Raw genomic sequence first — 13,981 nt, 5'->3', positions numbered from 1 at the left:
CGTAATTATTCATGACATTTCTCAAGTTTCTAGTGTTCTGATCAAGGCCATATCATGAGTGCTACGATCCGAAGGACATGTAGCATCGACTATGATACCAACAAACTATTGACAAAAAGGTTATGTTTTCAACGCAAAACGAGAACATTTCTGCTCGCTCGCGGGTCATGACCGCACTGTTACATACCCCATCCCCACTTAAATGTTATTGTCTTATTTGCAGCGCTGAAAAAAAAAGAAAAAAAAATCGTCACCTCCCCCCCCCGCTCATCGCTTTTTAGAGACTGGGCGGGAGATTTTTAAAAAAAAATCAGCTCGAACCCCCCCCCCTCCCTTTCAAAAATCCTGCGTACGCGCCTGATCCCTACATATAAAACAAATTGATTTTGATGTAATTTCATACTTAAAAATCTTTATCATGCACTATTTTTTTAACGATTCGATGATTATCTTTTTAATGATCTTATTATCTTTCTCATTTTCTTTGAATTCGTAATTGATTTATTGTCTTACTGACGTCACAATAAAAATTCATGTCGGATACTATTCATTTCAGTGAGTTAGGTGGTGGGCAAGAATGCTGTTACGACAGTGACGGTAACATCAGTAACGCCCAAATATTCCAAGCAGGAGGAGGATTTGCTCACCGTTATCATCACAACGGCATTCGCCCTTACGTAAATGCAACGCAGGTAATCCTCAAGCACATGACATAAAGCTATGATAAACATAAGATCAAATGCGAGTGTACACTAATTCACTATTATATCATGAACTCCATGAATGATTATGCATTTCATATTTGACCCCTTTCCATCCAAACTAAAACAATCATAATTTAATTTTGTATTAAGCCCAATAGTTCTATCACTTTAGATCAACAAAATTTGTTCACCAACATACTTTGATAATTGTCTAAAGATCACTGATTTCCTTATAAACAAATCATGGAAAATTACCACTTTTAAAGTAATGTAATCTAATCGTAAACAATAGACATTAATAGTGAAAAGATATGAATTAGGTCTATTTTGTATCGGAACAGGTCCCCTTCCTGTCGCATTTTATGGCTGATGTCTTACCATGGACATACTGCTGCCACCTAGGAAATCAGGTCCCCGACACAACTGATCTGAGTAGTGGGTGTCTCCAGTATACAGAGAGGAGGCCATCACAGCTCTGCAATGATTATGTACCCCCAAACCTCGGTAAGTGACATTCATGCCTTCATTCGTTTGCCATCATTCCTTCATTAATTTAAATGGACTTCAACGACAAGTATCAATCTGTTAGATATAAAGAAAAAAAAATCTCGATTTTTTATTCTGATCAGTGGTTACAGTGAAAAGTATATAGACAAAGATATGGATAACTCTTTTATACACTGTAAAAAAGATTAAGTGCTGATTTAGCACATACAGTACTTTCATAGTGACTGCACTACGAGTGCTGATTTTCTAGTTCAAAATTAAAGCTGAAAATCGGCACTCGCAGTGCAGTCACTATACAAGCACAGTAAGTGCTAAATTAGCACTTCAATTTTTACAGTAAATCATCTCCATAATGTCACCACAATTATTGAAATGTTTTGAACTCCGCAAAACTTTTGATTCATGGATTTTATTGGTTGCGAATGAATCTATTGAAGTAAACCACATTTGGCAGCGAAAAGGCAAAATTATAGAAATGAAACAAGGTTACGTATATATTATAGATACTGCTAAATGAATAAATCTCTGTAGCAGTAGAAGTAGTAGTGTAGAAGCAGTAGTAGTAGAATACTAGTAGTATATCAGGAGAAGTAATAAAAAGAAGTAGGCTAGTAGTAGAAGTAGCAGCAGCAAAAGTAATAGAAGTAGTAGTAGAAGTAGTATAAAGTAGTAATAGCAGTAGTAGTCATGGTAGTAGTAGTAGTAGTAGTAGTAGTAGTAGTAGTAGTAGTAGGAATGTATTAGTATAAAAATTTCAGTACTTGTATTTTAAGCAGCAGATGTACTACCAGGATATTTTATGGTGTTTTAAGGGCTAAATAGTATTTCTTTCATTTTCAATTTTTGTGAGCCATGTGCATATCGATTATCATTTATCTTTGCATACAGCATTGGGAAACGGTGACCCACACATCATTACTCTGGACATGAAGAACTACACATTCAACGGACATGGTGAATTTATTCTTCTTAAGACCCTGGATGAATCGTTTGTTCTTCACACAAGAACTGCACCATTTCAAGGTAATTTCTAATTGGTAAAACGAATGATGAACATATAACAAAATGCGAGCCCAGCACTGTTTGTAAGATAATGGGTGCCTTTGGAAATATTACGAATCAATTATAAGTTGTAATTAAGATGTTTAATTTACCTATATATTAAATTAAAATCCTTCATCGTCCTGAATAGAGATTTTGTTTCTGCCATTGCAGATGTGAACGCGACAGTTTTTATAGCCGTTGCCGCCCAGTGTAACGATAGTGACGTCATCCATGTTGAGATTAATGAAGAACGGATCATGGATGCATACGCCCGTCCTCAGCAGGGCGGTGACTTCGAACGGATTGATTTTGAGCAGGCGACAGCTTGGAATTATGAAGGTGCCAAAACATTTTTCACTCACTTTAGACCATGAGCACATTTTTTTTACCTTGTCTTTTCATGTCAGTATCTCTGTATTGCCTCACTAATTATTGTTTTTAGGTCCATAGCCAATCATTTAACATAATGATTATGGGTTTCACATTGATATTCAATTAACTATTCCTTTGGACCTTTCAAACATTAGCGATATATTGTTAAAAGTAATTTTCTTTTGATTTTTTTTTTTTGGGGGGGGGTTACGTTTGGTTGTTTTCATACATTTATTAGGCTGTTCCGTATATCAATTCTTACATTTTAGTATTTTCTTTTAGTATACAATTCAATAATCGATTGTAACTATTTGGTAATCTTTTCAAAGTTTATTCCCAATGCAGATGACAATGCCTCTCGTTCCCTAAAATCATCATGAAAAATAGATCTCAAACCTAGTTTATTTTGTTAGCTAGTTTATTTGTTATCTCTTTATCAAGGTGTATCTGTAATAGGTCTCGATATATCGTCTAATGGTATACTTGTGGCCTTCGAGGGTGGCTCAGGTTTAAAACTCATGGCTGCTGAGGGTGCCCTCATCATTCAGTTGGTGCCTCATCCCTCATTCAGGGAGCAGACTCGTGGTCTGATGGGCACTTGGACTGATGATGTCAGTGATGACTTCATGACACCGGATGGAACTGTCTTGTCACCTAATTCATCGACGGAAGAGATATACTTTCAGTTTGGACTCAAATGTAAGACAACTTTTTTTATCATCATATAATATATCATTTCACATTTTGCTACCTGATTTAAAAATATACATTCATTCTGTGATCAGTAGTACAGGTAATAACAATGTTACAAGTAATAGTAGAAATGGCAATAGTAATATCAGAAACAGGGTCGTAACTATATTGTGAGCTCAAAATAATTTTGTTAATGAAATAACAAAATATGATAATAGAGTGTAGGTGCACAGTACTGTGTGTAGTAGAACTTTTCAGTAGTATTGGCATTGATGAAATATGTTGCATTACATTGAAGATTCGCCGATTTGTGTATGCTCTTTTTCAGGGAACGTCTCTGAGGATAATTCATTGCTCTACTATCCGGAGGGAATAAATCAGAACAATACTTCAGACTTGGATTACGTACCAATGTTTGAAGCTACAGCTAACCCCAGCATCAACCAAAGCCTTGTCCAAGATATCTGCGATGGCGATGAGTTCTGCATCTTTGATCTGCAAATTACCGGGAGTATCAGCTTTGCTCAAAGTACAGCCAATGCACTGCAGGAATTCCAGGAAGCCCAAGATGCATTCAATATAGGTTAGAAATTATAAATGCCAAGCTAGCTTATTTTATCCATTGATTCCCTTTGACGTTGATTATTAATTTTGTGTTCGTTGGTGGTCGGGCACCTTTATTCACAACGGTTCATTTATTCACAAGTACCTTAAATGTCAATTTAAACCAAGTTTTCTACACAAAGTCCATATCCATTTGTGTTCTCTGAAATAGTCGCTGAAAACCCCAAATATTATTGCCGTTTCTATATCTGTCTAATTCATTAGTTTTATATTTCCATTTCATGTTGTAATGATTCCCTTAACAGTGTATGTAATGGGATAGATCAAGACATACTCTCTTCATGGTGAATTCCAGATTGATGGAGTGTGGCCCGTTCAATCAGAAACCTAATTTCTGATCAGCCACCTTATTTCTGATTAGCCGACTTTCTGATTCTTAAAACACATTGGATGCAGAACTTCCATTGGTATCAGCATGCCTGGATCAATTAGAGAGAGTGTGTTGTATCTTGTACAATCGTTTACGTGCCATGTCTGTTGTATTACTTTTTTTACAGTGACATGTCCTACTCTTGGTTCACCTGACCTTGGGAATGCTATCATCAGTAGATACACCCCTGGAGGTGAAGCGAACTACACTTGTATTGAAGGCTATCTGATCAGTGATGATGCCACGATAATGTGCCAATCAGATGGATCATGGAGTAATGACGCCATTCCACGTTGTATTGGTAGGTTTATTATGTAATATCTGATAATAGCATAGCAGTTTATCATACTGTTCCCATCAGTGTTTAGTGTTTGATTCTGTTAGCAATATTGTCGCAAGGTCATGGTCATGTCCACAAAAATCCTTTGATAAACTTAAACTTGAAAGGATAAAGCTGGGTTGCTATTAAAGCACAGGGAAGGTTTTCAATTGATCATATAAACTTCAAAATTATTACAAGGTTGGCTATTTGAATATTGTAAGTGTACCCCATAGGGTAGACGATGATGAATTTAGTAGTTTGGCAAAACAACATCACATTATGTTTTCTCTGTATCTCAATATATCCCAGGGTATTTTTTTATCCTTCATTGTGGGCATTAATTATGAGAGCTGTAATTGCCAATTTAATAATTTATCAGTGGCATAGTTTTTTTATGTTGATGCTTTGCTCTTGTTTTATACTTAGATAATGTGAAACCTCGCGTTACTTGTCCCGGTGTTACATCAAATACAACACTACAAGGACAACCTAGAGGGATTGTCTTCTGGCAGGAACCAACGGTGGAGGAAAATTCAGACAACTACACCGTTTCCTTGGTGGGGTCTGTTTTCAATGGTGGAGACTTTCCCATCGGCTTATCAAACATTACCTACGTGGTGACAGATGCTGCTGGACTCAACGACACGTGCACGTTCATAGTAAATGTAACAGGTACGATTGATGCGTATGATAACGCCCACTTGTCTGTGAACAAGTTGCCCATATCTGCGATAAAAAACTTTGTGAATTTTTATGAAAACGTATATAATTTGTATTATTGTGTATTGCGGTTTCTTAAGTTCCAAAAAACCTATATGGGCATGAAAAATTGTGGAAATACTTCAGTAGTCAAATGAACTGAGACAAAGCATACTCATAAAAGTTTATTATGTTTCCATGACCAAAATTATGTTCAGACGATGAAGATCCAACGATCCAATGTCCGAACTCAATCGTTACCATGACAGCACCATCTCTAGACTCTGCAGAGATTATCTGGCCTCTCCTTAATGCGTCTGACAATTCTGGTGTGGAGGTAACAATCACACCTAATGGGGAAAATAGGAATGGGACTAACTTCACAATCGGTGCAGAACTGATCTTCTATATTGCAATGGATTCATCTGGAAATACTGTGGAGTGTTCATTTTGGGTCAACGTTACAGGTAAAACAATATTTTATAGTAAATTTATCGATCACAAAACTTACTTTATCTGTGTATACTCTGGATAATGAAATATGGGCAAAGGTTTTGAATGTTGCTTAAAATTGTTGCTAAGATGAAATAAAATAAAAAGATGTAATTTAAGGGTACATTTTACCACGTAGACACTTTTAAAGAAGTAAGTTATCCATGAAGGCTCGAAAAGTCTGAGTAAATTTGCTGAGACATTTCTTTTTGGTGTTGCACTTAATTGACTCGCCGCAGTATTCTAATGTCTATAAGTTTAACAATGGAAGCGCAGAATAAAAATACTATTACTAACGAAAATTCGTTGAGATCCAACATTCGCTCAACCGTTTCACCATCAAGCAATGACAGTAACTTTTTAATGGAATTTATTTATGTCATATTTCAGACATGGAACAGCCTATGATCACATGTCCGGTTATACCCACACTACCAACCGAGGAAAGTAAATCATACGCCAAGGTTTCCTGGGAAGAGCCATCCGTTTCCAATGGCACAATCACTGACAATTCTGGATCAGCTCAGTCCAAATTTCTCGGTCCGGGGAGTAATGGAGGAAACTTCGAAATCGGGATTCATGTCTTGACATATTTAGTTACAGATGAAGCAGGCAATTCCAATAACTGTACATTCTTGATTGATGTCATAGGTAAGAAAGATATACCCAAGTGTTTTAACACAGTCATGACAATTATTCATAAAATGTACTGGGACGAATTCGAAATAACTTTTCGTGCTAGACCTTACATATTTGATGATAGTATTTCTTGTTCTGTCACTTCGCAATGATGACTGAAATATCCTTATTGATTACCAGTTTAATGATGGAAAATGTTTGCCCCTCTTTCCCATTTATTAAGTCGATTTAGTGGTAGAAATCATTAAATTCATCAACTTATTCTGTATATTTTTTTAAATCTTAGATACCGAAAAACCACGAATCACCTGTCCAAACGTGACATCAAACACCACACTTCATCAACGATCCGTTGGAATGGTGACTTGGATGCAACCAACCGTTGAGGAAAACTCAGGCATATTCAACATTTCCTTGATCGAGCCTGCTTCCAATGGAGGAGAATACCCAATTGGTGTTTCAAACATTACCTATGTCGTAACCGACGATGCCGGGTTGATGGATTCTTGCACTTTTTCTGTAGTTGTGATAGGTTTGTAATTTTGTATTCTAGGTCAAGATGTGAAAAGGTTTTCGAAAATTTTCAGTCGAAGTGTTTGACTAATGGTATGTTATTTTCAGATTATCATCAGAGATAAATGTTAACTTCATATTTATTCAATTGTCTGACTTGTAATAAGATCAACATACCAAATTGAAATGCAGATTGAAAAATATTATTCTAAAACTCATATATCGAATATTATTCTTATACTCATATATCGTCATTTCAATCATAATATTGTGTATTGCGATTTCTCAATTGCCCTTTCCAAGAAACCTATATGGGCATGAACAATTGTGAAAATACCTCAGTATTACAGAAACCAACAAATGAGGACGAAATATATATATTAACATACGAATCAGAGATAGGACACTCTGATTTTTCTTTAAAAAATCAATGAAGTTAATTAGAAAATTGTCGTTTTTAGTATTCTTTCAAATGTAATTGTAGTCAAATGAATTGAGACGAAGCATACTCACGAAAGTTTATTATTTGTACATGTCCACAATTCTGAACAGATGATGAAGATCCATCGATCCAATGTCCAAACTCAATCGTTACCAAGACAGCACCATCTCTAGACTCTGCAGAGATAATCTGGCCTCTCCTTAATGCATCTGACAATTCTGGCGTGGAGGTTACCATCACACCTAATGGGGAGAATAGGAATGGGACTAACTTCACAATCGGTGCAGAACTGATCTCCTATATTGCAACGGATTCATCAGGAAATACCGAGGATTGTTCATTTTGGGTCAACGTTACAGGTAATGAAAACAACATTTTGTAGTAAATTTATCGTTCACAAAACTTACTTTATCTGTGTATACTCTGTATAATGTAACATGGGCAAAGGTTTTGAATGCTGCTTAAAATTAAGATGAAATAAAATCAAAAGATAAATTTAGGGGTAAATTTTACCACGGAGACACTTTTAAAGAAGAAAGTTGAGATCCAACATTCGTTTAACCATTTCACCATCAAGCAATGAAAGTAACTTTGTATGGAATTTATTTATGTCATATTTCAGACATGGAACAACCTATGATCACATGTCCGGTTATACCCACACTACCAACCGAGGAAAGTAAATCTTACGCCAAGGTTTCCTGGGAAGGGCCATCCGTTTCCAATGGCACCATCACTGATAATTCTGGATCAGCTCAGCCCAAATTTCTCGGTCCGGGGAGTAATGGAGGAAACTTCGAAATCGGGATTCATGTCTTGACATATTTGGTTACAGATGAAGCAGGCAATTCCAATAACTGTACATTCTTAATTGATGTCATAGGTAAGAAAGATATACCCGACTATTTTAATACAATCATGACATTTATTCATAAAATGTACTGGGACGAATTCAAATAACCTTTCTTGCTAGACCTTACACATTTGATGATAGTATTTCTTGTTCTGTTCATTCGCAATGATGACTAAAATGTTGTCCTTATTGATTACAATTTAATGATGGAAAATATTTGCCCCTCTTTCCAATTTATTAAGTCGATTAAGTGGTAGAAATCATTAAATTCATCAACTATTATTTTATTTTCTTAGATACCGAAAAACCACGAATCACATGTCCAAACGTGACGTCAAACACCACACTTCATCAACGATCCGTTGGAATGGTATCTTGGATGGAACCAACCGTTGAGGAAAACTCGGGCATATTCAACATTTCCTTGATTGAACCTGCTTCCAATGGAGGAGAATACCCAATTGGTGTTTCAAACATTACCTATATCGTAACCGACGATGTCGGGTTGATGGATTCTTGCATTTTTTCTGTAGTTGTGATAGGTAAGTTGTAGTTAGTATATTCTACGTTAAGATGTGAATAGGTTTTTGAAAGTTTTTAATGGAAGAGTTTGACTAATGGTATGTTATTTTCATATTCTTTCAGTGATAAATGATAACCTCATCATATTTATTAAATTGTTTGGCTTGAAATAAGAGCAACACACCATAGTGAAATGCAGATGAAAAACATTCTTATACTCATATATCCTCATCCTTCACATGCTATTTCTCTTCAGTTTTGAAGAAGTAATTGACGCTTTAGAAAAGTTAAATTGCTCATTTAGATGTTGATACATGTCGTCAATATATAAAGCTAAGAAGGCATCTGAGTTTCTCACACATCTCAAACCATAGTCATCAATCACTGTATAATTGTCACACTATAGATTCCTTAGAACTCCTTGCAGTAGAGAACAACGTTATTAACCCCCTCGATGGCAATCTTCGTCGATAAATTCTTGTGATTCATTAAGTTGAAGGATGTTGCGACGAATTTTCAAGGCGGGTGGGGGTGGGGCAAATCTCTACATACCGAGATCCCCTAAGTTTCTTGTCCCTCGACTATTGTGGGACGTTTGGATTCGAAGGTTGACATAATTTTGTCGCGTTAGTTCATGGAGACCATTTTTGCTATTTGTTGATGTATGCCTTGTGTCAGGCTCTTCTGGGCCAAGCGGTGGATATTTACCATGTTTACGAAAGCCACCGAATCCGCCTCCTCCCTCTTTATTCTATGAAGACCAGCATTTCAATACGGCTTCCTACACATTTTCTTATTTTTTCTGTCTAACTCCATAGAAAAAGTGATTTTAGTCAAATAAAGTAATACGAATCATACTAATGTTCATTACTATGCATTTCCAATATTTTGTCAGACGATGAAGATCCAACTATCCAATGTCCGAAATCCATCGTTACCAAGACAGCACCATCTCTAGACTCTGCAGAGATTATCTGGCCTCTCCTTAATGCATCTGACAATTCTGGTGTGGAGGTTACAATCACACCTAATGGGGAAAATAGGAATGGGACTAACTTCACAATCGGTGCAGAATTGATTTCCTATATGGCAATGGATTCATCTGGCAATACCGAGGAGTGTTCATTTTGGGTCAACGTTACAGGTATTATGAAACTAATATTTCATCTTTATTTTATTGATCGATCCCGATGATTACTTTATGCTTTGTTTAAAATATAAGATGGGCAAAAGTATAGGCTTTTGCTTAAAACTGTTGCTAAGATAAAATAAAATGAAAAGAGTGACATGTAATTTAGGGGTAAATTTAATCACGGAGATACTTTGAAATGTATCAAAGAAGGATTGAAAATTCTGAGTACATTTGCAGTAACATTTCACCTTGGTGTTACCGCACTTTATCGACTCGCCACAGTATATTGGTGTCTGTTATGAAAAGTTTGACAATAAGCGCGCAGAATGAGAAAATTTCTTGAGAGCCAACCTTTGCTCAATCATTTCATCATCAAGCAATGAAAGTAACTTGGAATTGATTCATTTCATATTTCAGACATGGAACAGCCCATGATCACATGTCCAGTTATACCCACACTACCAACGGAGGAAGGTGTATCTTACGCATATGTTTCCTGGGAAGAGCCATCCATCTACAATGGAACCATCACTGATAATTCTGGATCAGCTCAGCTCACATTTCTTGGTCCGGGGAGTAATGGAGGAAACTTCGAAATCGGGATTCATGTCTTGACATATTTGGTTATAGATGAAGCAGGCAATTCCAATAATTGTACATTCTTGATTGATGTCATCGGTAAGAAAGAGTGTTTATTTGATACAGTCATGACACTTTTTCATAACACGTAAAGGGAAATTATACGGTTTATATTCTGTTTGAGAATGGGGCGTTTCTGAAATACCCTTTGTATTGAGACCTTTATATTAATGACAGTACTTTTTTTCAGTTAGCCGTTTTGGCACTTCTCTGTGATAACGCCAATGTTGTCATTCACTACCAGTATTCAGTTCTAGTAGAAAATATCATAAGGAAATTTTACCCCTTGCTCCAATTTATTCAGTTGATCAAAAGAAACAGTAAGAGTCATTAAATATATCAAATATTATGATTGAATTGAATTTAATCTTAGATACCGAAAAGCCCCGAATCACCTGTCCAAACACCACGTCAAACACCACACTTCATCAACGATCCGTTGGAATGGTATCTTGGTTGGAACCAACTGTTGAGGAAAATACAGGGATATTCAACGTTTCCTTGATCGAGCCTGCTTTTAATGGAGGAGAATACCCAATTGGTGTTTCAAACATTACCTATGTCGTAACCGACGATGCCGGGTTGATGGATTCCTGCACATTTTCTGTAGTTGTGATAGGTTTGTAAATTGTAGTTCTAGGAGATGAAGTAAAGAATTTGTTTTAATATAGGTTTTCCCGTCCAATTTCGTCAAAATTTCAGCCGATTTAATGATGTAATAATTCAATTTACAACTAATTTGAATGATTTATGAGATCAACATTTAAATAGTCAAATACTTAATTCAATTTAATTATATTGACACGCGTTTTAACGGTTAATCAATTTAAACAAGTATAAAGAACGATCAATTTAAAATAGCTAAGAAAGTGTTTTCAAATTCGCACCGGTACCCTCCTTGCGAACGTGTGGGAATTCAAATTCATTAATATGAAATCACTTATAGGATATGGACAGTGTTTTTCGTTGTTGTTTTTTATACTCCTTTTAATTTATGGAAATGGGTTTTACTTCTAAATTGGATGTTTACAACTTTACTGAATTCTATCACCCATCAGTCAAACCATCTTCGGAATAACAACTCTTTTTTTCAACCTTCATAACTTCATGTTTCTCATTCCTTCCCAAAACGATATAATATACAATTATGTAAAATAAGTAAGAACAAGATGATGAAGAAAAATACCTACCATTGGCATATGTCATCCACTCACTCAATGGCGGATCCAGGGGGGGTGTACAGCCGGCTCGTGCCCCCCCCCCCCCTTGAGAGGCACAATTTTTTTTTTCGCTGACGAAAAACCCTATTTTTTGCTACTCAAATTGCCCCCCCTTTGGGAAATCGTGAATCCGCCCCTGCAACCACTTATTAAATACCGTTTACAACCATATCCTATTGTTACATGAATTACGTCTTTAGCAAACATAATGGGATAAAATAATTTCAACTGAAAAGATCAGAAAAAATACAAGATAGGGTGAAATTTTGATAAATGTATTGTATAACGTAATAAAAATTGAACACAGAAACATGTTATCTTAATTTCGACGTTTAAAGTGCAAATATGTGTTCCGAAAAATGAAATTGAAAATGGTATCTTAGGCGAAATTAAACGATCAGTTCGTTGTCGCGAAATTAAATGACAATTTTGTGCCATTAATTTGAACGCAATTTCTCTCTAAATTGAATTTCTACAAAATTCAAAGGAATGATATAGAACGAAATTGAATGCTGAATAAATTAAAATGAACCCTGTGTGCAGAGGGTTGAGAAAATATTTGGAATTTGAATTTCCTTTCATTAATTTAAATGCAACTCTGATGAAATTGGACGGGAAAACCTATATTAGAATGGTTAGGCTCAAAGTATCATATTTTTCAACATATTACTATAGATAGATATCAATTTCATAAAATTCATTGGACTAACTTGTAATTCCAGCAACATGCCATCTTGGGCGTCAGCATTCTTTCTTCTTGCAGGGGGGTGGAGGGGGCATTTGATGTTGCGTCCCCCAATACAAAAATAATTATCTGCTCTGATGTCCATGAGAGTGATGTGTAGGTGGAAGTACATTCTTCGGACAAGGTTCATAATTATCTAGCAGTTGATTAACGTTGATATTTCGTTTTCTAATAAAACAAAGTTGAAGCAGAAGTTTATCTCAATACAAACTCTGAATTTTACATTCAAGTGCGAACTTCTGCAGTATTTAATTGGTATAAATAAGTGTTATAGCTTTACACCTTGAAATATGTCGTTTTAGATAACTTTTTGATAACTTTTTAATGATCTAAATCATTAAGAATTTTGGTTAGAGGAATTGGATTAGATCGACAGTATAATTTGTTATCTAATTATAATCATTGCTTCCTATTAGATGATGAAGACCCATCCATTAAGTGCCCCGGATCTATTCACGTCACAACGCTACCAGACCTTCCTTCGGCCCTGGTGTCGTGGGATGACCCAACAGGAAGTGATAACTCAGGTGACGTTGATATTGTTGAAGTGGGACCAATTCTCAAAGGCGGTGAATTTGTGATTGGAGTCAGTATGATCACCTACGTTGCATCAGATAGAAGTGGAAATTCTAAAAATTGCTCATTCGCCATTAATGTTACAGGTAATAATTTTCTCTCATATATTCATGCCTTGTTTCTAATTCTTCATTTTTAAAAGTAATTTCTTGTTATCCTTTCAGGATGAAGTCGTAAGTACCCTCATCTTAGAATTATAAAAATTCTCTTGTGTCTTTTCAAATATATATTCATAAAATTCCACTATATATCACAAATCTTTTTGCTTAATGGCATACTTTTTTTAAATGATGTTAGTCAAGCTTCAAATTGGTTTGCCTGAGCATACAACCTGAAAGGACGCGTCACTCTATGCAAAATTGTCCCATGAGTCACATTTAACCCTATAGTGAAACAAATCATTTGCATTCAATATATCTACAACAATTTTCTTGTTGATAGGTAGACATTCTGTAACTTTAAACTAGCCTGTAGTTGAACAGATAAATGAAACAAAATATATTCCTTTACTTCTCTTTGTTCATACCTGTCCAGACAATCAAGACCCCGTCATTCGGAATTGTCCTAGTCCAATAACAACCGTTTCAAGGCCTGGTCTCAATGTGACTGAAGTCTCATGGACTTCTCCAAAGGCAACGGATAACTCTGGGCCAGTGGAACCGGTCTTTAATGGTCCAGGTACCCAAGGTGGAAACTATTCTATTGGGACGGTTACAGCGACTTACACAGTTGAAGACCTGTCGGGAAACATGGATACTTGCTCTTTTTCAATAACCGTACGAGGTTCGTAGGCAATTTTCATTATTGTTTTTCAGTTGTTAAAGACAAGAGGACTTTCTAAAATTATGGTAAATATGATTTCAGCAGACAATG

The 13,981-nt window shown here is 35.9% G+C and overlaps 1 protein-coding gene across 1 annotated transcript in view; it reads left to right on the top strand.

Moving 5' to 3' along the window:
• Nucleotides 1–13,981, top strand: part of LOC121418085 — a 68,252-nt gene that overhangs the window by 40,929 nt on the left and 13,342 nt on the right. Inside the window, exons 13-31 of the mRNA XM_041611791.1 lie at nt 557–692; nt 1,046–1,208; nt 2,100–2,234; nt 2,427–2,594; nt 3,069–3,326; nt 3,649–3,903; nt 4,442–4,615; nt 5,063–5,308; nt 5,554–5,802; nt 6,218–6,478; nt 6,753–6,998; nt 7,532–7,780; nt 8,044–8,304; nt 8,571–8,816; nt 9,692–9,940; nt 10,346–10,606; nt 10,941–11,186; nt 12,949–13,194; nt 13,643–13,891. Coding sequence (XP_041467725.1) covers nt 557–692; nt 1,046–1,208; nt 2,100–2,234; nt 2,427–2,594; nt 3,069–3,326; nt 3,649–3,903; nt 4,442–4,615; nt 5,063–5,308; nt 5,554–5,802; nt 6,218–6,478; nt 6,753–6,998; nt 7,532–7,780; nt 8,044–8,304; nt 8,571–8,816; nt 9,692–9,940; nt 10,346–10,606; nt 10,941–11,186; nt 12,949–13,194; nt 13,643–13,891 — 4,298 coding nt within the window. The remainder of the gene's footprint in view (nt 1–556; nt 693–1,045; nt 1,209–2,099; nt 2,235–2,426; nt 2,595–3,068; nt 3,327–3,648; nt 3,904–4,441; nt 4,616–5,062; nt 5,309–5,553; nt 5,803–6,217; nt 6,479–6,752; nt 6,999–7,531; nt 7,781–8,043; nt 8,305–8,570; nt 8,817–9,691; nt 9,941–10,345; nt 10,607–10,940; nt 11,187–12,948; nt 13,195–13,642; nt 13,892–13,981) is intronic.

The sequence above is a fragment of the Lytechinus variegatus genome, chromosome 7 (genome assembly GCF_018143015.1).
Source record: "Lytechinus variegatus isolate NC3 chromosome 7, Lvar_3.0, whole genome shotgun sequence".
Classification (NCBI taxonomy): Eukaryota; Metazoa; Echinodermata; class Echinoidea; order Temnopleuroida; family Toxopneustidae; genus Lytechinus; species Lytechinus variegatus.
The sequence above is the reverse complement of the archived record's forward strand: the minus strand, read 5'-3'. Positions and strand labels throughout refer to the sequence as shown.